This window comes from Thunnus thynnus, chromosome 12 (assembly GCF_963924715.1).
Source record: "Thunnus thynnus chromosome 12, fThuThy2.1, whole genome shotgun sequence".
Taxonomy (NCBI): domain Eukaryota; kingdom Metazoa; phylum Chordata; class Actinopteri; order Scombriformes; family Scombridae; genus Thunnus; species Thunnus thynnus.
In genome coordinates this window covers 11,646,573-11,669,824 of record NC_089528.1, presented here as the reverse complement: position 1 = coordinate 11,669,824, position 23,252 = coordinate 11,646,573, and the positions used below count along the sequence as shown (strand labels likewise).

Sequence of the window (23,252 nt, the reverse complement as noted above, 5' to 3'; positions counted from 1 at the left end):
TGTTAGATGATAAGATTGATACCACTTTGATGTTTGCACAGTAAATATGAAGCTGTGACCAAGAGATGTTAGCTTAGCTTAGCACAAAGACTTGAAACAGAGGGAAACAGCTAGCCTTCCTCTGTCTGAATGTATCTGCCTACCAGCACAACTACATCTTACCAATACATTTCTGAATTAGTGACCACGGCCAAGAAAGCAAACAAGCATATTTTCCACTGTTTCTTCAATATTTGCATTACTCACACATGTTTTTTCATATCTATCTCATATAGTTATATATATTATATAATAAACAGCATCATTTCATCTGTGTGAATTTTATTTTTAAACATACATTTCACAGTAATTTAAATGTTTGATTCATAATTTATTTCAAATATTCAACATACTAATGTTACACAGAAGAACAAGATATTTATGTATGCTCTTTTATGTAACTATTTTACATGTTAGTCCTCTATTTTATATATAATCCATACCCTTCTCTCCACATGATTTTTGCATTGTTCTGCATATTATTTGCGGCTGAGTAGGCACCTGCGTCAGGAGTAGAGGACATGCAAGGCAGCACCAGATGAGGTAGCCCCGGGCCAAGGCCACTGGTGGGACTCACTACTCACTTGAGAGAGTGGGTTGCATTATGTGTTTACTGTACTGTATTGGCTTATGAGTACTGCAGAGTGTGTGTGTGGGGGTGGAGAGGGGGGGGGGGTCACTACAGATGTCCTTGCCCCGAGCTTTCTCTACATGAAAATCAGTGCTGCTCTGGAAGAATCGCTGGCACAGAGTGACGTCACATTATACAGCAGGAATGATCCCCGGAGTCAAATATGGAGGGTTAAATCTGAATAGAAGCCATAGTGTCATTGCTAAAGGGAAGTGTTGCAGTAAGACAGACTGCAAACTGGGTTACGTTAAAAGTGCCTGCAGTTAGCTCCTTGGAAACATTATCTCAATGTATTTCATGAATTTAGCTACTATTCTTTACACATGGCTGAAGAAACATGTCCTAAAGACACTGGAACAATGATGTTAGCTGATGTTCACAAGGGACAGGTCAGGTATAAAAACATAAAATGCAACAGAGAGTCAGAGAGAGAAAGTAAATGGGATAAAGAGGCAGACCACACTCAATAATATACATATATATATATATATATATATATAGAGAGAGAGAGAGAGAGAGAGAGAGAGAAGGATAGAGAGAGAGAGAGAGAGAGAGAGAGAGACAGAGAGAGAGAAAGAGAGAGAGAGGGGTGGGAATGATGTGCAGGAGAAGCACAGGAGCTTGCTGCCCTCTAGTGCCAAACACTTTAGCTCCTCCTGTGACTACAACACAATATGACACAGTTGAGATGAAAATGAATTATTCATAAATGACGGGATGATAAAGCAGTATTTCACAGATCTTAGATATGAGATGTAATTGATACCGTAGGACTGATATCAAACATGCTTGTCTCAAAAAAATGAGTGTAATCTCCTGGACAAGCTACTGCTGTTGATAGTCTCAAATGATATCCATAATACTTTAAGTACTACTAGACAAATGGGTTTGTATATGTATCCAGAACTTCATGGAAAGCAATACTGTGAATGATCCTGAGGAAATAAAGTAAACTGAATTGAATTGTATGAACTCTAAGCAGCCTAAACAGCTGTCCAGGCCCTATCAAAGCACTTGTGGTGAGTTATTTGGATTTCATTTCAGGGTAGCTCACACCTCCTCTCCTCTGTTTTTAAATATCAACAGCTAGCCTCTCTTTCTCTCACAGTCAGATTAACCTAGTAGTGCCAGTCACCACCTCCAGCACAGGGGCAGTTCAAGTTTAATGTTTAAGCTTTAACTCCCCCTTTCAGCTCTCCACACTCATTGGCCAATCACCCTGTGTGTGTGCGGAACTGAGCGTCTAACACCAGCAGTGAGTCACCTGAGAGACTGACTAGCTGAGTGGGCCTGGTGGACAGGGAGGCCATTTCACAGTAGCTATCAGTTCCTGTTTCCTTATAAAGTCCTACGAGAAGCTAAACACCTGCATGACCAGACTAAAGTGAGAAGTAGAGGCCAAGCAGGTAAGGAAAGGTGGTGGTTTTCAGATAGTTTTCATTTTTCTCAACAACAAATGTGCTCTGTGTTGTTAATGTGTTTCCACTTTGGGGTGCTGTGACAGTTTCATGACTGTTGCTGTGTATTAAGAGCTTGTGCGGCAGCGTACTGTGAGTCACAGCTCAGCTTAAAGTCCTCTGTTATTAGTTGAGCCTGAGCAGCGCTGTAGCCTGGGATCTTACAGTGGAGCTCCATGTTGTGTCCTCTGTTTGAGTTGTTCTACCGTGTTTCTAATACTGATCTACACAATATGATGATGATGATTTCAGCCCCTGTAATACAAATAAAATATATTTTACATCACAGCTGAGTATTTTGCGAATACTGTTATCAATTGTTTTCCATTCATTTCCATTCAATCATTCAATATAAAATCTTTTTTTTTTTTAAATCAAAGTCACTTTATTGTTGTGACTGCATTACCATGTAATGATAATGTAAGATTTACAAAAAAGTAATGTCTTTATGTTTATTGTGATGGATTATAAACTCAAACCAGTTTAAGTTGCGGTAAGTGGCAAAGAAAAACTCCCTTTTAACAGGAAGTACTGTGTAGATAGATAAGCAACTGTTTGCTAACAGGTTTACAACTTAAAAGGTGATAATATGTCAGTGTTGTGTTTGCAGGTTGTTTCTGCTTTTCTCCAATGGTAGAAAAATCACTTCAATCAGATTATATGATTATACACTGCCCTCCATTCAAAAATGTCAGTACAAATGTGAAGTATACATGTAAACGACAAACACTGGAAGGGTCTTTTAAGATTAATATGACTGCTACCATTATTTCATGCTGTCTTTATCTTAGAGAATGAAAAAAATCTGGGTATCACAATTATATCTCAGTTCTTTTTGTCAATACAACTTAGACATTTATGAAATCTGATATAAAGTTCAAAATTCATAAATCTGACTCTTGCACAGACTTATTTTGTTGTGATTCAGGAGTGTTAATCATAGATTTCAAAGCATGGTACATTTATACTGTATGCTCGCATGAATAAATACACAAAACTAATAATTTATCTTTGCCCACACAGTTTCTCCTTCTTCATGTCTCATGAAGATTCTGTGATTGCTCCTTTTTCAATGAATCACCAAAATCAGCCCGCAGCATGAAAGGCTGGAGCAGGAAATTCACAAGGCAAGAGCCAGAGAGTGTGGTCGGGTCCTCCTCTAGCAAGAGGAACTCCATTAGTGATCCACCAGTGCCTGTGTGGGTTACTCACACACCCACACCAGATAATATCAAGGATGATAGTGACACTTACTCCACAGGCCGCACATCCAGCACTCCACCTTACGCAGAGAAGGAGGATGATGACAAAAAAGGGAGCATGAAGGACAGACTGAAATCCCTCATCCCACATTCTTGGGGGGGCATTGTCCATAAATGGTCAAGGAAAAGTGACAGTATAAATGACTCTGAAGCCAGTACCAGCAGGATCCAGATCCTTCCCAATGGGACCAGGGTGAGCCCTCCTGTGAGTCCACTGGTGGAGCGCAGGAACTGGGATGAATCACTGGATGACTCCAGCCAGAACTTTAAGCCTTTGTTAAGGGAGAGCCCCACTGATGATCTGTTTCATCAGGGCCCACGAGAGGAATCTCTGCTGACTAGCATCCACCCTGCAGAGTACTACGCTGAGAAGTTGGAGGTCTACAACCAGAAGTACTCTTACTTGAAATCGTGGCCTGGCCTGCTCAGACTTCTTGCTGGACTTGAGCTCCTATTTGGGGGGATGGTCATTGCTTGTGTCATTGCCTACGTCCAGAAAGATAGTGAGTGGTCCAATGCCTACGGCCTCTATAATGGTGTATATAACAACGGGCAAGGTCTGTCTGGGTACAGCTACAGAGGTCCTATGACTCCCTTCATTCTGGCTGTAGCTGGAGTCTCCTGGATCATAACACTGATTCTCTTGGTGATGGGAATGACTATGTATTATCGTACCATCCTCCTCGACTCCGCCTGGTGGCCTCTCACAGAGGCCTTCATCAACGTAGCGCTGTTCCTGTTCTACATGGCAGCAGGAATTGTGTACCTGAATGACTTGAACCGCGGGGGGCTGTGCTACATGACTATAGGTATCAACCCCATCATGGCCAATCTCTGTCGAGTTGACGGGGGCCAGATGGCGGGAACTGCTTTCATCTTCATCAACATGGCAATATATCTGGGAAGTTTCCTGGTATGTCTGAAGATGTGGAGGCATGAAGCAGCACGCCGGGAGAGGGAATACTTTGAAAACAAGGTACAGTTCACTTCTGTGGAAATTTTAGATGAAAGACAAGCTCATTACTTCTAAATTCAAAGTGTGAGGGAAATAATCTTAAAAAAATATAAAAATGCTTATGCCTCTTATTGAAGACCTGCATTTAGTTGTATATGGGAGCTGCTCCGAATAAATACAGTTTTGGAGGTTTTTAAGGCAAGGCAAGTTTATTTGTATAGCACATTTCAACAACAAGGCAATTCAAAGTGCTTTACATAAAAGGCATCAAGACAGAATGTAAAACCAACACAAGGCAATATAAAAAGACATTTAAATACAATTAAAAAGTCTTAAATTGGAAATAAAAATAAGCTAAAATAGAATAGACAGAAAAGACAGATAAAACAAACAAGAGAGTAAAAGTTACAGTGCAGTGTAAGATATTAATAAAAAGCCTCAGATTTGATTTGATAAAAGGCAGCAGCAAGCAGAAAAGTCTTCAGCCTTGATTAAAAAGAACTGAGAGTTGCAGTAGACCTGCAGTTTTCTGGGAATTCGTTCCAGATATGAGGAGCATAAAAACTGAACGCTGCTTCTCCATGTTTAGTTTAGACTCTGGGAACAGAAAGCAGACCAGTCCCAGACGATCTGAGAGGTCTAGAGGGTTCATAACGTAGCAGATCAGAAATGTATTTTGGACCTAAACCATTCAGTGCTTTATAAACCAACAGTAGGCTTTTAAATTCAATTCTTTGACAGACAGAAAGCCAGTGTAGTCAGATCTGACAACTAAAGTGATGTGATCCACTTTCCTGGTCTTAGTGGGGACTCAAGCAGTAGCATTCTGAATCAACTGCAGCTGTCTGATTGATTTTTTATGGAGATCTGTAAAGACACCGTTGAAGTAATTGAGCCTACTCAAGATAAATGCATTGACAAGTTTTTCCAAATCCTGCTTAGACATAAGTCCTTTAATCCTTGAATTATTCTTAAAGTGATAGTAGGTTGACTTTGTAATTATTTGTAATTGTTGAAATTCAGGTCTGAGTGCATGACTACACTAAGATTTCTGGCTTGCGTTTGTGGTTTTTAACACTATTGATTGAAGATGGGCACTAACTTTCAATCACTCTTCTTTGGCTCCAAAAACAATTACCTCAGTTTTATCTTTGTTTAATTGAAGAAAATGTTGGCACATCAGATAGTTGATTTGTTCAATGCACTTACTCAGTGCTTGTATTGGACCATAGTCTCCTGGTGATATGGTTATGTAAATTTGTGTGCCATCTGTATAATTATGGTAACATATTTTGTTGTTTCCATACTCTGATCTAGTGGGAGCATGAAGATGTTAAACAGAAGAGGCCCCAGAATGGAGCTTTGGGGAACTCCACATGTCATTTTTGTCTGCTCAGATGTGTAATTATCTATAGACACAAAGTAGTCCCTGTCCTTTAAGTAGGATTCAAACCAGTTTAGTACTGTGCCAGAAAGTCCCAGTTGAGAGTAGTAGAAAAGTTTTCCAGTTGGCCTAGTGATATGTTGTGATCGACTGTGTTGAAGAATCACAAGAATATGTGTGGTTAAAATAGAATGCAACATATAGAAAACAGTGCGATGTTCTCCTTTAAAGTGTTCACTGTCACTGGTTTCGGACAGAACAGTCAGCTACTGAAGATTTAACCCATGCTTTTTCCCCTTTACTCTGTCTCTGTTGCTCTATCACACACACAGGTCCTAGGTCACATTATGTGTGAGAAATAGGAAATGTCTAAATGTATATTTGTCAAGTTAAGAGTTATTTTAAGTAGACATGTTATATCAAACACCACATTTATAGTAGGAGAGAGTAAGCAATACTTTTACCGACTGCAAACCAGCCAACAACAGGCCCAAAGCAGCAGGGCAGAGCAAATCCAATTTATTTTAAAGTCAGTCAAGACAATCTGCAGTGAGCGTGCTCTTTTTTGGAATTGATATGTCAGCTTTTTTCTGCTGGCCAATGCCATGGCAAACAACCAGGATTCTTTCTAAAGCTGTAAATCACTGTTTTTTCATACCTTTATTGACCATGCAGCCCTCTTGGTAGAAATGTGCCTGAAGTAGATAAGTTAAAAGTGAAGTAGACTGAATTGTTCTGCTACTATGCGTTTGATGCTTTTTCTCAATGAGGAACATATTGTACCTGTTACATTATATCCAATATATACAATGTGTCCCACTGGTGTGGCAGCAGATACATGTGTCCCATGGCATGCTGGGTAACCCAGTTAGCTTAGTGTCTTTAGTATCCACACTGCACATGTTTATTTTTGATTTGACAGCACACTACTATGAGCAAATAACTCCTGATAGCTGATAATGGTATACTAACATCAACACTGTTATGTTACAGCCATGTGACTTAAATCCTAATAATGGACTCGCCATTGGCATCTGATATGATTTAATTAGCACAATACACCAGATTAGTAATCCAGTAAATATCCAATTCAATATTTTAAAGCATTAGATTAGACTGACAAGAAGTGGTGTCTGCTATCATTGGCACAAACACATAAGTCAATTTCTCTCCATGTTAATTCATACAGATGACTCAGATATACAAGCAATACATCTGCATGCTCAATACAATATAGTGATATGTGCAAATAAAACAGACACAATGTTGTTGATATGTACCAAGAACTTGATTGTTCCCTTCAACAGCTATCAAGCTTATTACTATTTGCAAATGGAGAACATGGAGTGCAGCATCACAGCCACCATGGGTGAGAAACAGCATGGTCAGCTAATATATTATGTCAAATAAGAGAGGCTGAGAGGCCAGGAGTGAACATAATAATTTCATCTCCCAGCTGAGGGAATGCAGCTTCACAGGATTAGCTTGTCAAAGCAAAAGAATGGGCCAGTATTTTTCCCCTCTAGCTGTGCTTTTTTTGTATTTCTCTGACATTTTGCTTAACCTAAATTTTTCCCATCGGCCTCTTAAAAAGCTTGTTGTAATGATGACACAGGCCTGCACACACAGTGGCTTATGTTCATTTCATTCGTTGGTTCATGTTTTCTGAATGATACTCTTAACTTTCACCTTTAGCCTCAAGAAGAGCATCATCACTACATCCCACTCGCCCCCCAAAGAACAAAACGCATATCATTCAAGGATGAAACAGATGCGTCTCTGAGTAAAGATCACATCAATCAGCATGCACCAGTCTCTGAGGTCCATAAGCATCCAGTCAGTCTGAACAGAACCACAGCGCCTGAATACATCCCCAAAGTACACATCATCGCAGACTACATCATGTGAGTAAACTTTTCAAGTATAGATGTTAAGATATTCTTTCTTAATCTGACACCTCACAAAAAGAAGAATCAGTCCATACATGTCATGCCACTTCTCAGTCTTCCCTAAAATCCTTTCCTGTAGGAAATATCCGGAGATCAGCTGCGTGGAAGAAAGGGAAAAGTACAAAGCTGTTTTCAATGACCAGTATCAGGAGTACAAGGACCTTCACAGAGACATCAGCACCACCCTCAATAAATTCAGAGAGCTGGATGATATGATGGCTCGACTCCTCAAAGATGGAAAAAGCCAGCAGGTGAACTGATATACTATACCAGGATTTAATATGAGGTCAAAAGGTCATGATTGGACCTCTTAATTGTACAGAGAAATTAAAAATCTCCATTCCTACATTGAGTTTGAGTGTTTTATGTCATGTGCAAACCATTTGATTATCATTTCTTTAGGATCGGCAGAGGATTCAAAACATTCTGAAGAAGTATCAGCAGAAAAAGAGTGTAAGTGATGGAGTCCCAACGCTTTGTCTGTTCACTCTGAAACAATTAAAAAATCATTCTTAAATTTGAACCCAGAGATGTGTTAGAAATGCTACTGTTGTGTAAACATCCAGGTAATATTTGCTTTTTTCAATAATGCTGTCCACTGATGCAAATAATATAACTCTGGAAATTCTCATTTAACACAGCTGCATTATATAAACAAATCAGGCAACAGCTATCAGAAGAAAAAGAAAATAAATTAATAATTAATAAATTATTCTGTGTGTTGGTGTGTGTGTGTTTTGCAGGAGCCTGCATTCCTAGAGAAAAAGGAACGCTGTGACTATTTGAAAGCCAAATTAAGCCACATAAAAAACAGAATCCGTACTTTTGATGAGGAAACCATGGCAAATGGTCGGACATGAAGAATACCAGAGAGAGAATATCTGCAGACATCATGACAAGACAAAACAAATAACATATTTTTTGAAATCTGTGCTTTGTCTTTTATTTGTGAAATGTTGCATCAGTATATTGAATGCATTGGGACTATTGTGTTTTAAGTGAAAAGCATATTTTTCTGAGATAGACACATGGATTACGGACATTTTTTATGGGTATCAACATAAGGTTAGAGTTAACATGAAACCTTGTGTATGACATAATAATAACACCTGTGCTACAGCATCATAATGGATACATGATACACTCCATCATGACATACAGTTTTCATTGTATGTCATGATGCATTTTCTTGCTATATTCATGTAATTTGTGTCAATGATGGGAAATAACATGCCGATTTAATGTTTATTTTCAAATTCAAGTCCTGCCAATTATTGCAGTTTTTACAAAATGTACTGTATATGAAAATTTGTTTGATAAAGTTTTTTGTTTGTTTTTTGATTTTTTTTTCTGTATGCTGTTTGTTATTTGCACTACCATTTCATATTGTCTTTACAACTTATTTTTGGTTCTGCGTTGGCAGCTTCAAGACTAATGTAGGCTACTTGGTTTGGTTCTCACCACCTAACTGTTAACTGATCATTAGGTAATCAATGTCTTTTATGTTTTTTTATTGTCTTTTCGTTTTGTGATTTTCTGTATAAGCACCAAAGAAAAATATCTGTATTATAATTGTTGTTGTTGAAGAATCAAGTGAGTATTGAAAGCTGTGAATCTCAGCACCCTGTGAAGTGTTTTGAGTTGTTAGTGTTAATCAAACACTCAGTAAGCACACAGTACACATCTTTTTTACCCCTTTGACTTATTATACTGATATTTAGCTTACTAAAAAACACCAGAAAGCAATTTGGGTAATAGAAAAACACCAAAGTTGTGTTTTAATCACTGTTTAGGTTTGACTGTTGGACACTGTGGCAGTCGTCTGGGTGTACATTTTAGACAGCAGCTATCATCCAAAGGACTATATCCAAAACATATAACATGACAATTGATTATTTCACCAAACTACAAAACTTAAAACAAATCTGTTATTACTTCCCTTGAAACAATTGTAACTGAATGCACATTGCATAAATTGAAATCCCTTAAAATGGAGTTGTCACTTTGTTGCTTTGTCTGATTAGTATAAAACATCTTAGTGATGACATACTGTAATAACCGTCCATCTCGTTTATCATATGGAACCAAATGCTATTAGATGAAACTCCCACACTTCTGCTGAGTTTTACTGCATCCACTCAGCTATAAAAACACCATATATGCCTACATTATCATCAGTGCCTAACCTACAGTTTCATAACAACATCAGAGTGTATCGAGCTATCATTACATTGTTTTTCTCCTCTTTTTTATTCTGTTGCGTCAAAGGAGACAGCAGCATTTCTGGTCATTTGGACCTTTTAGTGCAGCAGTACAAAGACAGTGATGTTTGCTGCAGACTATTGGCTGGTGAAAAGTAATCTAGACACATGTATACTACAGTAGAGATAGTAAAGCCACAGTTATTGCCTACTGTTCAATCACTAAACCAGAAGTATTCTGGGTGTTGGTTCACTGCATGTTGGACTATAAAGATACAGTGGGTGGCTGCTTTCAGTATCACACTGACACTATAAAACTTCAAACTTCAAAACTGCACTTCAGTATGTGTGGGGTAAGTTTTTAACTGTATAACCACTTAGGACAACAGCTGGCTACATAATAATGACTATTAAATGTACTACTACTAATTACTACTATAATAATAATGTTATTATTGGTAGTAGTTTTTAAAAAAAAAAATCATATATGGTACATACTTACTATATACTCCAAATATGTAGGTCATTAGTAAAATATCCAAAAAACATCCATACACTTTCTAAAAGGCACAGGGTATGACATGAACTGGACTGGAGCTGATGGGGAATAATTTAAACTGAATGTAGCTGCAGCCTGTGAACTATGAGACATCATGTGAGAACAGGAGGTCAGTATGAGGTGAAATGTGCACCTGCTGAGACACTGAGTCGCTGCGGGCCCACGGTGAGTCAGGAGACTCCGCATGCTTCTTTCCCGTTTTTTTAGAAGAGAAGGTATCAGCCATGGAAAATGACGAAGTTTACGATCGTCAAAGAGCTTTAAAGCGGACATTACGCTTCTAGAGAGCAGACGAGTGTGAATGTGGACGGGTGCAAAGTTGAACAACGCTTTTTAGTATCTGGGTAAGTTGTGTAATGCCAATACTCTACTTTCATTGTCACTGTTGTTTGAAGGTTTAAATAGCTCCTATTATATTTGTTCAATGATCTAAAAAAAAATCAAACATTTAAAGTTAAATTTGACTTTGAAGGATTTGAAAATGACTACTTTTAAATAAAGGTGTCAGATCTTTCACTTAAAATGGAAAGTGGACAGAGGGTAAATATGACAGTGTGTTTTGATGTGCTGTATAACAGAATGGATGAGTTTGTTTCGTTCATGTGTTGAAGTACTTGCGCCTCTTTAAGAAGACAGACAGGGGGTTTACGGTTTACATTGAAAAAAAACTGTGAAACTTTTACTTTTGCTGTTCTCTCTTTCTTTGTACAATTATGTAAAGTTAAATCAGCTACAATATGCAATTAATCAAAAACAAAACAAAGCAAAAAAAACCCCAAACAGTTCTGCCATGCCTGACTGGGCTTATTTTGTAGCTCTCTCTCTCTCAGTGGGGCTGACTCCCAGCAGGTGCACAGGTAACATACTGTAGATGCAGCACAGGGAAGGAACACCTCTGTGTGGCTCTCCCTGCAGTAAACACCACGCATGGCTGCCCCAGCTCGCCTCTTATCTGCTGTCTGTCTGAATTATTGAAGCCTGTTGGGTTGAGTTCCATTGGAGTGATGAAGTGTAGATCAGCAATACCGGAGAGAGGGTTCAGGGATGGGCTGAGGTGAATGAAGGGCACAGAGGTGCATGCTGTGCAGCAGACAATGCTGAAAACATTTAGTTACATCAAATTAACAGAAGCGCTGAAAGGACTGAGAAAGAAAGCATTTGTAATAAAATTATTTTATTTTTTTATATTCATAATTTTCATTTCTAGTCATTTATCTCATCAAGGAATCACTTTAAAGTACTTATCACTGTTAAATGCATTTAAATGTTAGTTTATAGTGGCACTGTGACATGTATAAACTATGTGAAGCTATGTAACAAGAATACTCCTTTTACCATGAATTAATTTCATCATATTTTCTCCTCCTTCCTCCAGGTGAAACTGCAGGAATATCTACTAAACCATGTATGAGCCTCGGTACTATGATAGCCCCCCTGTGTACAGCCCGCCCTACAGCACCGCCTCCCACAGCTTCTATCCCCCGAGGAGCGTCCACACTCCCCAGAGCCAATATGTTCCCCCCACCTACAATCTCCCACCAGACTCCTACTACATGGAGGGGAAACCTCAACACTTCTACCGCTGGTTTTCTCCCCCTGGTTTCGTCAAAACCTTCCAGGGAGCTACAGTGCTCATGTGTTTCCTCATCTTCGCCTTTGTGGCATCAACCTTGGTGTGGGACATGAATGGATTTGGGTATGGGGGCTACGGTGTTGGGGCCACAGGGAGTGGTGTTTCAGGGACAGGGTCAGGATACTATGGAGGCAGTTATGGCTACAGCGGCTCCTACATGACACCACATTCTGCCAAGTCGGCGATGATCTCCATGGCGGCCATCAACTTCCTGGTTTCACTGGGGTTCCTGGTGGGGAGTTTCTCACGATCGGGGGTCATGAGGGGATGCAGGTTCTACCTCACTGTGTTCATCAGTGATATCATCTTAGCTGTCCTTCAGGTGAATCTACCTCAGACTAATGATTTAGTCCACTTCCCAGACTGGCTCACAGGACAACATGTTTCAGTTATCTGTGGTTTATACATGCAGGTGGAGATTCTAATAGTGATGTTGTAGTAAGAGGAAGAGGCCATGGGTGTTTCCAGCTCACAAAGTGTTGCACTTCTTATTCAAAAGCCTGTCTTGTAGCCATGTTGCATTCTGGTCTATTGATTAAATCTCTGCCCCTTCTGACACTCACTTCTCTTTGTTGCTACCATTGAATAATTTGTTTCCCTTCGTATGAGTGTGCAAAATTATGAGTTAAAAAGGAAACTCTTGATCCTGACAAATGTATATCAAAGTCACGAAGCTGTTAGGAGTCACCCATATGGACCAGCAAGCACAAAACTATGACCTGACAGAGGCTAAAAGCTGGCTCATTAGCTGCTAAACGCTCCACTATGTTCACCAGCTAGTTGCTAATAGTCGCCTCACTGCTGTTTGGTGATGGGAAGGTAGTATGCAGTGGGTTTTAGGAACTTTTTTTCGCTAGAAACATCTGCTTGCTGCAACCAAAAACAACAAGAGAGCAGAGAGAGTGAGTTGAGTGATAATTCTCTGTGGGTTCATCGCTATAAGTGACACCTTTCAAATTTGAGATAGGCCTAGTCATTTGATCAATTGTTAATACAAAAATATGGATTATAGTCACTTTAAGCTTGATCCATTACTATCTAATGTCCACCCCAACATCCTGTTTTAAAAGAAAAGTAAGTACATCACAATAAGGAAGTTATGATACCATTTCATGTGACCAGACATTATACAAAATAATCTGGGCAGAAACCAGTTAAGAGGGGATATGAAATATTGTTACAATTTCATACCCCCACTTTAAATGAATTGGCAACTATTTTGATAATTGTGTCATTTTTTTAAGCAAAAATGCCAAATATTTTCAGCTCCTGAAATGTGATGATTTAGTGTTTTTCTTTGTCATACATGACAGTGAAGTGAATATCTTTTGGTTGTTGGCTGTTGGTTGCACAAAATAAGACATTTAAAGATATAACGTTTGGGAAATATGAAAGGTGTTTTTCACTATTTCATGGACAAAATGATAAATCGATTAAGCAGGTTAATCAATAATGAAAATAATTGTTAGTTGCAGCCCCAGTGACATATGTCATGAAAGTGCTTGTTGTGTTTTCTAAAATGTTGCACTGGCAGCACTTTTCAAACATAATATATAATGGCATTTAAATCACAATTGTGATTGATCCTGACTTTCTATCTTTCTAGGGCATCATCGACATCATCTTCGTGATCGGGGTGAACCCGATGTCTCAGAGCTCACAGAGCATGCTGTACAACCCCATGCTGATGATGTGCCAGAACATCCAGGGCAGCCCCAGCCTCAGTGGCAGCGTGGGGGCCGGTTTTCCCGGGGGGTTCCCCATGTACAATCAATACCTGCACCACTACTGCTACATGGACCCCGAGGAGGTTAGTTGAAGTGTCCTATTTTATTCTATTCTCTTCTATTCGGTTTTATAATTTACTCTCTTTCCTCAGGCAGTAGCATTAGTGTTGGGTCTGATGGTGGTATTGTCCCTGTCCCTGTCTGCTTACTACGCCTACAAGACCCGCAGCAAGATTTGGCGCCACGGCAAAGCTAACATCTACTGGGATGAGCCGCTGGTCAGGCAGTCGGAGGGGCAGGATGTACAAGACTGGGTGAGGAAAGTCTCAGCCTCCTTTATTATTTATTTCTTCATGGTATGGTAGCAAAGGATGAAAAGACTTTGAAGCCATGTGGTTTATATTTATTTCTAGTTTATCTCCAGCTTCTTCTCTCCAAAGAAACAAAATCCTGAGTGACTTCACTGCTTGCAATCTCATGTTTATTCTTTTCAAGTTACCAGTCAGCATGGTCATGATTCTTTTTTCTTGCAAGTGACCAATAGGTTTCACAAGCTCCCATTATGCTGTTGTTGACTCAGAGAATATTGGTCTTTATCTTTGGCACACCCAAGTTTCACTCTGACTAATCATTAACCAGCCTAGTGATAACAGATGCAGAGAGACCCATAAAAATGGGTGACAAGCAACAGGGCACAATCTCTAGTGACAAGAAACAGGTCACGAGACTCTTTTATAGTAATTAACCTCATGGTTTAGAGCCAGGTTCATATTGTTTGAACAGATACTATATGCACATTTCCTGTACACAGTCATAATCACACATGATGCAAATGACTCAGTGTGTCCCTGACTAAAAGGTATAGTTGTCTCTAAATTGAATATGCAATATTTGATAAATCCAGTATAGAAAGTAGGGTAGAAGTAGTGAACCATGCAGGTTCAAAACACACTGCACCATAAATTTCAACAAAGAAAGCCATCTATAAACTTTCTATAGCAATGATCATTTTTCTTTGGTTATGTATTTATTCTTCATTTTTCATTAATAACATTCTCTACATAATTAATCAAAGAAAATGCCAGAAAAGTACAGAATCCTCTTTAAAGCAAGACTCTGAAGACTTGACAGATCTTTGTACCATTTATGCTAAAGCTTTAGTTGAAATTGTAAAAACATAAAGACTTGATCTTTACATTTGTGGTTTTTAGTGAAATATCTCAACTGCTTTAGGATAGATTGCAATGAAATTTGGTAGGCCTACACTCATTGAAGCCCCCCTCAGGATATAATCACTGAGGTGATTTCCTGACTTTTCATCTAGTGCCACCATCAGGTCAAAATCTTAATCAAGGTCCAAATACCTTAAAAAATGAATGACCCGCTTCAGCATCTGCTGTAAAGTCTTTGTCTTGTTTTTACAAACATCCAGTGGTCCTCACTGTGCATTGTTCATACATACAAGTACAAGAACATACAAGTCTTGATCTCACAAGAGACTCTTGCAACCATGTGAATAATGCATTTCCACTACAGTAAAATGACAACTTCAGTTGTTGTAGCAATGGATAGATGGATGTACAAAGTGTCTGACAGTGACTCTATAGACTGCAGTTCTCTTCCTGTCCTAGTCTAGACCATCAGTGCTCTAGCATTTAGCAGGTAGTCATGCTGCTGTAGAGCCCGGTGACTGCTGTGCTGTTTGTATTTCACAGCGGTAGCCTCATGTGGTATTTAGCAGTGATTAATCTATTGAAGAAGCAGTGTACTATGAATGTATTATGTCCACCATGCCTCATTATGGAAAGGGAAGAAACATATTCAATCAGTTTATCCGGTGAGGCCTTGGCCTACATACTGCCTATCATTGTAAAGTGCGTATGTAGTGAGTCGCTTCATCGAGATGCAGGCCCTATTCTGGGGCACTCTTGTATCGCAGTGAAGATGCTTGCCTTGCAGGGAGGCATATATAATGTATGTGGCATGTATAATGTATAAAAAGGGTTGAGTTGCCTCAGTGTTGCTGTGTGAATCCCCACAGAGAGTGGTGGCGCTAAATGATTCAGTCTGCGATGGGGCTGCTTCCCACTGCTGCAGATTGGACGCCTGGCATAGAAGTCATTTCCTCGTGTTTTGAGCCACATCTTGTGTTTTGAGCCACATTTTCATTGAACAGAACCGGAAAAGTGTAGTAATTGAGAGAAGACGCAATTATAATGCAGAATGTAGAATACTAAATCTCGAAAGGAAATACAGTATAAACTTGGAAAATTGAATGCCGCTTGCATACGGAAAGGGACAGCTTAATTAGTTTAATTAATTATTTACATGACCAACTCTCAAAAAGCCAGAGAACTAAGACTATAAAACACGATATGATGAAGTGTCAAGTGTGTAAATAAAGAGAAGAGAATAAATATCCTATAATGGTTTATGCAAAAATAGATATTTTGTGGTGATATGGATTTATTTTATATTGCGGAACTTAAAGTAGAAAAAAGTGCTGAAATTATTAATGAAATATAATTAAGATTGATAATTGATTCATCTTTTATCAAGCAAAAATACCAAACATTTGCATCCTCAAAAGTGAGGATTTGGGGTTTTTTGAATAATTTTATTTTACATCACTTATTTGCCCCCCTCCCCCATCCCCATTTCAAGCACTCATGAATACACACCAAATCTGTATCATATTCCATAAGCATATAAACGAGACCAAATGCCGCTTTTTACACATAAATAACTTATTTTAATTTAAGGAATTTAGCTGCATTGTTAACATCATCACCATCATCATCATCACTACCATCTTCAAAAATTTCACTTCATAGATTTTTTAGAAGCAAAGTCATCAATGATGTCATCATAGGACAGCTGCTGGCCAATGTCATGATTGATACTGATTATGGCAAGACCGCTGAGGACGCTCGGTTATGTAACTCCTGCAACACCAAACGACCACAGGGTAGTTAAATGAATATTGGACTAGCAGTCAAGGGGGCCCGACGCACATTCATAGTCTGCATATAGCAAGAAACAGCCTTGTGAGTATGTCATAACTGTTTACCTTATCTTTCAACACAATTACTTGATAAATACAAAAATCTGCATTTAGAATTAGTTCGGCTACTAAAATATATCCATAAAATCAGTCTGTCACTCTCTTTCTATACAGCACATCCACTTCTCTTAGGTCTCTGGATTTTAAAAACTGTGTCAGTTTCACAAATGCTGGCTGGACTGAAAAGCACAGAAATTAATAGCACTTGAATTTCACAAAGCTGAGGCTGTCACAGCATCATCCTGCAGCAGCGTATCGGATTCCCTGCAGTTTCTAGAAGTTTTTTCCTCATAGAGGATCATCCTCCGACTTGACATTCATGAGATCTATTTCACAGGCTGCTTTTCCCAGATCCTCATCCCGTGTGACAACACTCAAATCCAGATATAGGCCAAAGACTAGAGTTCATTAATGATGCATCATACAGTAAGACAATATATTACGTAAGACATAATGCAGTTTTAGTGTTTGATATCTTTCTTAATACTTGTAGGATGTCTGACCATGCATTTTTTGTAATGCTTTTCACCTCTTTCTGTATCTGTACAGGATTTTAATATTTCTGTGTTGCACTGTAGGTGTTTAAATGTTCTGTTTGATAAGCACACTGTCCTGTTTTTTGTCTGAGAGAAGAAACCTGATGCTCTGCTGCATGTTTACCTGATAGTTGAGAAAGAAGGAACAGCTAAAATGTTTGTTCCACTGATTTCATTCTTGTCTAAGCCTTTCTCAGTGTTATCATGATGACTGAACACACATACACATGCACACACACACACTCCTTCGCTAACATGCATTTCATGTCAGACACAGTTGAGAAAATTGCTTTTGTGTGTTTCCTCCCAATTTATTGGTTCTGATAGTTGATTTAGGAGACAAACAGGAGAGGAAATAAAGGATTTGAGGTGAGACACTGATGATCCTGGAAACCCAGAGGAAGGGACTTTCTGCTCTCTGGGGTTGATGGATGTTAGAGCTGCGTTTCACTTTACTGCAGTGTGTCACATTGTAGCCAAGGCTACTGTGTGTGCGTGTGTGTGTGTGTGTTTGTTCTTGTATCTGTCTGGCTACATGCATACATGTCTGGCAGTGCCACAGGCTCTCTCACTGGAGTGTTTTTGAGCACAGTGTGCTGAGCTGTGTAGAGGACTCTTCAGTTTTGCACTTTGCTGCTACAGTATGTGACAGATTTAGTGCAGTCTGAGCATCATAGCAATGCAAAGTTCTGTATGTTCTGTAAGTTCTCATGTACACTACTATGCTGTACGTTTTCCCTTGTAGAATAAATACAGATCACACAAACTTGTATTTTCTGTTACCCTTGATTTTCTGTCTCCACACGAACAGAATCAAATTATTTGCACTTTGGTGGAATATTTTAAAATTCTAAATGCAGAAATTCATTGTAGTTTTTAGTGTTTTCAGCATTCTGCATCTGCATCGCACAGAAACCGCAAACATTAAATATTGAGATTCCACTTTCCTGAATGTCTTAGGTGAATGATGTTGGAGAAGTGCGGAGCACCCAGCAGGCACCGACTGTTGTTATATCAGAGAGAGCAGCTCCTGACCTCAGGGCGGAGAACAGTGTGGTCTCCTACGGCAACAGAGCAGTCAGTATCCACAGAGAGGGAAAATATAACAGCAACAGGTGAGTGATGATTGGACCTGATGAGTTCATAAGGCAAGGACACGTATTCCTTTTTTGTTTTCTGTAGTTTTAGGCAGGAAAATGCTCAAATTAAATTAAGAGATGAAGAATGTCAATTTAAAGGTTGACTATCAGTACAGGTTGACTTTTCAGTCCAACTTAATTAAACTTTATTTATACAGCAATAAATGCCACCATGATCAATAAATACCCACACAGTAGGAAAAGAAAAAAGAACACTGTTAATCACCAAACTAAATATAATCTCACACTTCACAAAACTAAATATGAATGTGGCTGTAGAATTTCAAGAACTTACACACAATCAAACACTTTGTGTCTGTGTCATTCTTTTTTAAAGTTTTCATGCTGAAAAGAGTAAGTGTGCCGCTGAGCCTCTGTACCAGAACAGCGGGGTCCCAATTTATTCCAGCAGCTCCTCAGATGAAGGTGACAACATCAGGGAACCTTCTCATCACGCTGAGAGGGACCGGAGGAAGGACAGAGAGCCTCGGCCTGCTGCTCAGGAGATGGTGGAGTCCCAGTATGAAACTGGTTACACCACCGGAGGAGACACTGGGAATGAGCTGGACCGGAAAGACACAGATTACCTCTTCAGGTAATCTATGTAAAGATAAAGACATTAAGATAACATATAGACTTAATTTAATTGTGGAATGGAAATGCAAATTAAGTCTATTTTTCCTAAACTGTGTAATTAATAATTAACTAATTTCAAAGATGTTGACAGATGAGTTACTATGGACCATTATTTTAGTTACTGTAATGAAACTGGGACTTATTTTGAGACTTTTATTTTGATGAGTTTCACTGAAGAGCTGAAGAGTCTACATGCTGGTTCAGAGGTTTTTTGCCCCTTTAAAATACTGAGCATTGTTTTTGTCATATTATTTTTTGTAGTAGTTGTAGTTTTAGGCAGGAAAAGGCTGAAATTTAAAGATGTTGAATGCCAGCATAAATGTTGACTATCAGCAGCTTGAAGCAAGCAAATCAGCATCAGTGTCATTTTTCAAAAATGTCTATTGGTTGAGCCTAAATTAAAATATTCCAGGCCAATCTGAGAGGAAGCTTGACTTCCCTCTGACTTAACTTTCCCTAATCAATAACATATTTAATATGTCCTGCCCTGAAACAGACAGTATTCATATTATTTCAGAGGACAATGCTGTAACTCCACAAATACTGGCCACCAGTGTCCTCGAAAGGCATGATGTCCAACCGTTTAAATGTTTTTAACTTAATACTGGTAGAAAGACTGATGAAAAGCTAATTCCCCTCTGTATTTGTCACTGCTTAGTTTTAAATTAGTAATCATTTCATTCTTTCATATTCACTTCATATTAATATACCACTCCAGGCTGTACCCAGAGATAATTTCAGACCAGCAGCGCCGGCGGTACAAGAGGGAGTTTGACTCTGACCTGGCCCGTTATAAGAGTCTCTGTGCTGAGATGGATGACATCAGTGACCAGATGCACATGCTGAACCGAGAGTTGGACACGTTGGACGAGGGCTCCATGAAGTACCAGGTAGGGAATAAACAGGAGGGAAGACCGCTGAGTGGAAAAATTCAGGGCAGACTGCCATGAGAACATTATCATAACTGTGCCTTTAATTATACCCGCCAGTTTAGTCCATCCTCAGTGTCAACAACAGTCAGGAGGACTTTAGTTTTCGTTGTTGTTTTTGTGATTAGGATTAAAATATACTTTCAGAATTTGCTTATATGGTTTATGACATAAAGTCAGCATAAGTCACAGAAAGAATTTGTGTTTCCATTCTCAGGGTGTGGCTGATGAGTATAACCGACTGAAAGATCTGAAAAAGGTGAGATAAATTAGATCTGTGGTATCATAATATGACATTAAAGTAATAGATATGCATTTTGGGACAAAATACATAAGAATGAATTCGAGAGTTTAATTTTAAGAGGCTGCTAAAAGATGATGCTAGAGAAAGTGAACACATATTTATATACAAAACACATATCTGATGGATATCTATGTCATATACTGAAAGAAGTTTTCTGAAGGACAGAAGCCACTTTAGAAAGTTGCCAAGCTTACAAATCTTTTTTGCAGCACATAAAGTTTACAGCGATTAGAGGGGTATCATGTATGAGCCCAAATAATGTTACCATAAATCAGAGGGATAAATCATGGAATAATATAGAGTTAATAGACAAGACACATTGAACAAACATTGTTAATATGAAGCTACAGCCAGCAGCCAGTTAGCTTAGCTTTAAGAACAGGGGGAAACAGCTACCCTAGCTCTGGCCAAACATAACATTTCCTGGCTAAGTGCAGTGAATTCCTAGAGTCTCTGTGGGCACATAACCAACCATAAAACCACAATATGTAACTTTTACACTTCAGGTTTTGAACAGATTAAACTAATAAGAGTATCACTTTCTAGTAAGACACCCTTTACAAATTGTCTATAAGCATTCATTAATGGCTTTAAATCATTTGCTAATGCTTTAGAGATCATTTATAAGCCATTAATAAGAATGACTTTTGGGTTGCCCGGTTGTGGGAAAACACCCGGCATCACACTGTCTTTTTAGCTCATCAAGAAGAGCCCTCCAACAGTCTGTTTGGGTATTTATCTTCTAGAAAAGGACAGCAGAGCATCTGAAGCAAAAATCCATTTATAACCTTATTAACATTTGCAACCGAAGAATTGATGGATTACTATAAGAACCTTATAAATTGAGAAACCCATAAACAGTTATTAATGGTTTGCCAACATTTATAACTGTATCATTACCAAATAACATCACAAAGCCATGTCAATAACAAAACATTTTACTAAAACTGAATGATGTAATATATTTTTGTAACTAATTTTAATATGAGTGTGGATCATGTTAACTATATCTGCTTCTTTAAACTTGTCTTTCCTTTAGACCCCAGACTATCAAGCAAAGAAAAGACAGAGCAAAGAACTTCGGCAAAAACTTTTCCACATCAAACGTCTGGTGAAAAACTATGACCAAGGTCTCTGTTAGTGTGTCTCAATAATCCCTTGAAACAGCTGAGGATGATCGCTTACAGTGTTTGACCTGGCTAAGGAATCAAGTACTCACGCAGCATTCGGCTGCTTCGTGTGGGCTCCTGTTTCATTTTTTTCTACTTGGCTGTAAAACTGGTCATATCAATACAACCCTCGTGCTGGCCTCACAGTCACTGAACCTCCACTCTGTTTTTGACCTTAATGTTTACAACTCTTGTATTACTTTTGCAGCTGTCAGAATAGATTACCATCAGGGCTACTGACAGACTTTGCTCTGTGTGGTTGTGATATAAACTGCTTGACAAATGGCACTGAACTTGTTGTACATTGTGTGAAAATTTCGCCTTTTACTTCACATTGTCATGATTACTTAAATTTAATACATTTAATTTAAGTTATGTTACAGCACATTTTAGTTTTGGAAACTAATGAATGTTGACTTTTATATGGAAATGATGTGTGGAATGAATGAAATTAGGGGAGGATGAGACAAAATAAAAAAAATTATAATAAAATAAAATAAATCAAATAAAATTAATAAAATAACTGTTAAAACTCCTCAGTTTTTGTCATATGAATACACTTATTCATTTGTGGTACATGTTGCTGTGTTTATTTGGCATTATTCATACAGATGTAATTACAACACTTTTTCAAGTAGTTTGAAAAAACAAACATAACAAAAGACACATTGTCCTCTTTTGAATCTTTTAATAATGTTGCCATACACATAAAATTGAAAAACATAAGAACTCATTAACACAAAGATAAGAAAACATTAATAGTATATTTATCTTTTTTTATGACATGGTTGAGTTTGTTGACTAAAAGAATAATATTCAGATAACGTTCAAAAGGCCCGATGGTAAATCAAGAAGCAGAGTTACATCCTTTGACTTTGTGTTTTTTATCAATAAATGCTGAAATACGTAGTTTTTTTTATTCTTTCCTTTTTACTTGTGATGTTGTAAATTTGCCTCTTGAAATACCAGCGTGAGGTAAGTCCAGGTGGACCAGCGAATCAGGGCCCGTCCTCATTAAACTCGTGACAGATAGTGTGATGTTTTGGCATTGAAGATCCTCCTAGTGCAGTTTTTCCACAAGATCCTCATCCATTACAATATCGTCTCACATCCTTCACAACAGTAGGTACTCGCTGAGATGCTTAGAGATGCGAGCGTGAACATCCCTTTCTTCCATCTATGACCTATCAGCTGCAATGGCATGAAGCTTCTTTTTCTTTGACATCTGAACAGATGACAGAGGTATTTTCATGTAAATACATATAGAAAAAATAACATTTAGGAGCTAACAGTGAAAGCAATACTTTAATGTTTAAACGAACCTTGAATTACATAATGTAAAAAGAATGAAAACCATCTCAATTCAGCAGAGATTCAAAACAACATTTGAACATGCAAAAAGACAAAGTTGGCCTCAATATATACACATTTCAACATCATCATTACCCCCAGAAACAGCATTGATTGACGTAAACTGGTATTTAACTGGTGGTGTCGGTTATAAACTCTCTGATCACCAAATATATTCAGTAAGCTCGTTATTATCATCTTGAATTGTCTTTCATATTGGAACCCAAGTTGAATTTACCTACATGTCAGCCTGCCGTTTCGTCAGTCAAACTCATATTCAAAAACACAAGTGAAAATTACTTCGGGGGATCTTTTAAAAAAGATACAA

The 23,252-nt window shown here is 38.4% G+C and overlaps 1 protein-coding gene across 1 annotated transcript; it reads left to right on the top strand.

Moving 5' to 3' along the window:
• The first annotated feature begins 1,795 nt into the window (after positions 1-1,795).
• LOC137193980 (uncharacterized) lies at positions 1,796-22,062 on the top strand. Its single transcript, XM_067605477.1, has 15 exons — positions 1,796-2,076; positions 3,151-4,365; positions 7,424-7,632; positions 7,757-7,928; positions 8,080-8,130; positions 8,421-8,526; positions 10,724-10,740; positions 11,850-12,392; positions 13,677-13,880; positions 13,950-14,111; positions 18,358-18,512; positions 18,874-19,131; positions 19,891-20,062; positions 20,319-20,360; positions 21,445-22,062. Exons 2-15 carry the CDS (start codon positions 3,226-3,228, stop codon positions 21,544-21,546), a joined length of 3,333 nt encoding a protein of 1,110 aa, XP_067461578.1. The 5' UTR covers positions 1,796-2,076; positions 3,151-3,225; the 3' UTR covers positions 21,547-22,062.
• The last annotated feature ends 1,190 nt before the right edge of the window (positions 22,063-23,252 follow it).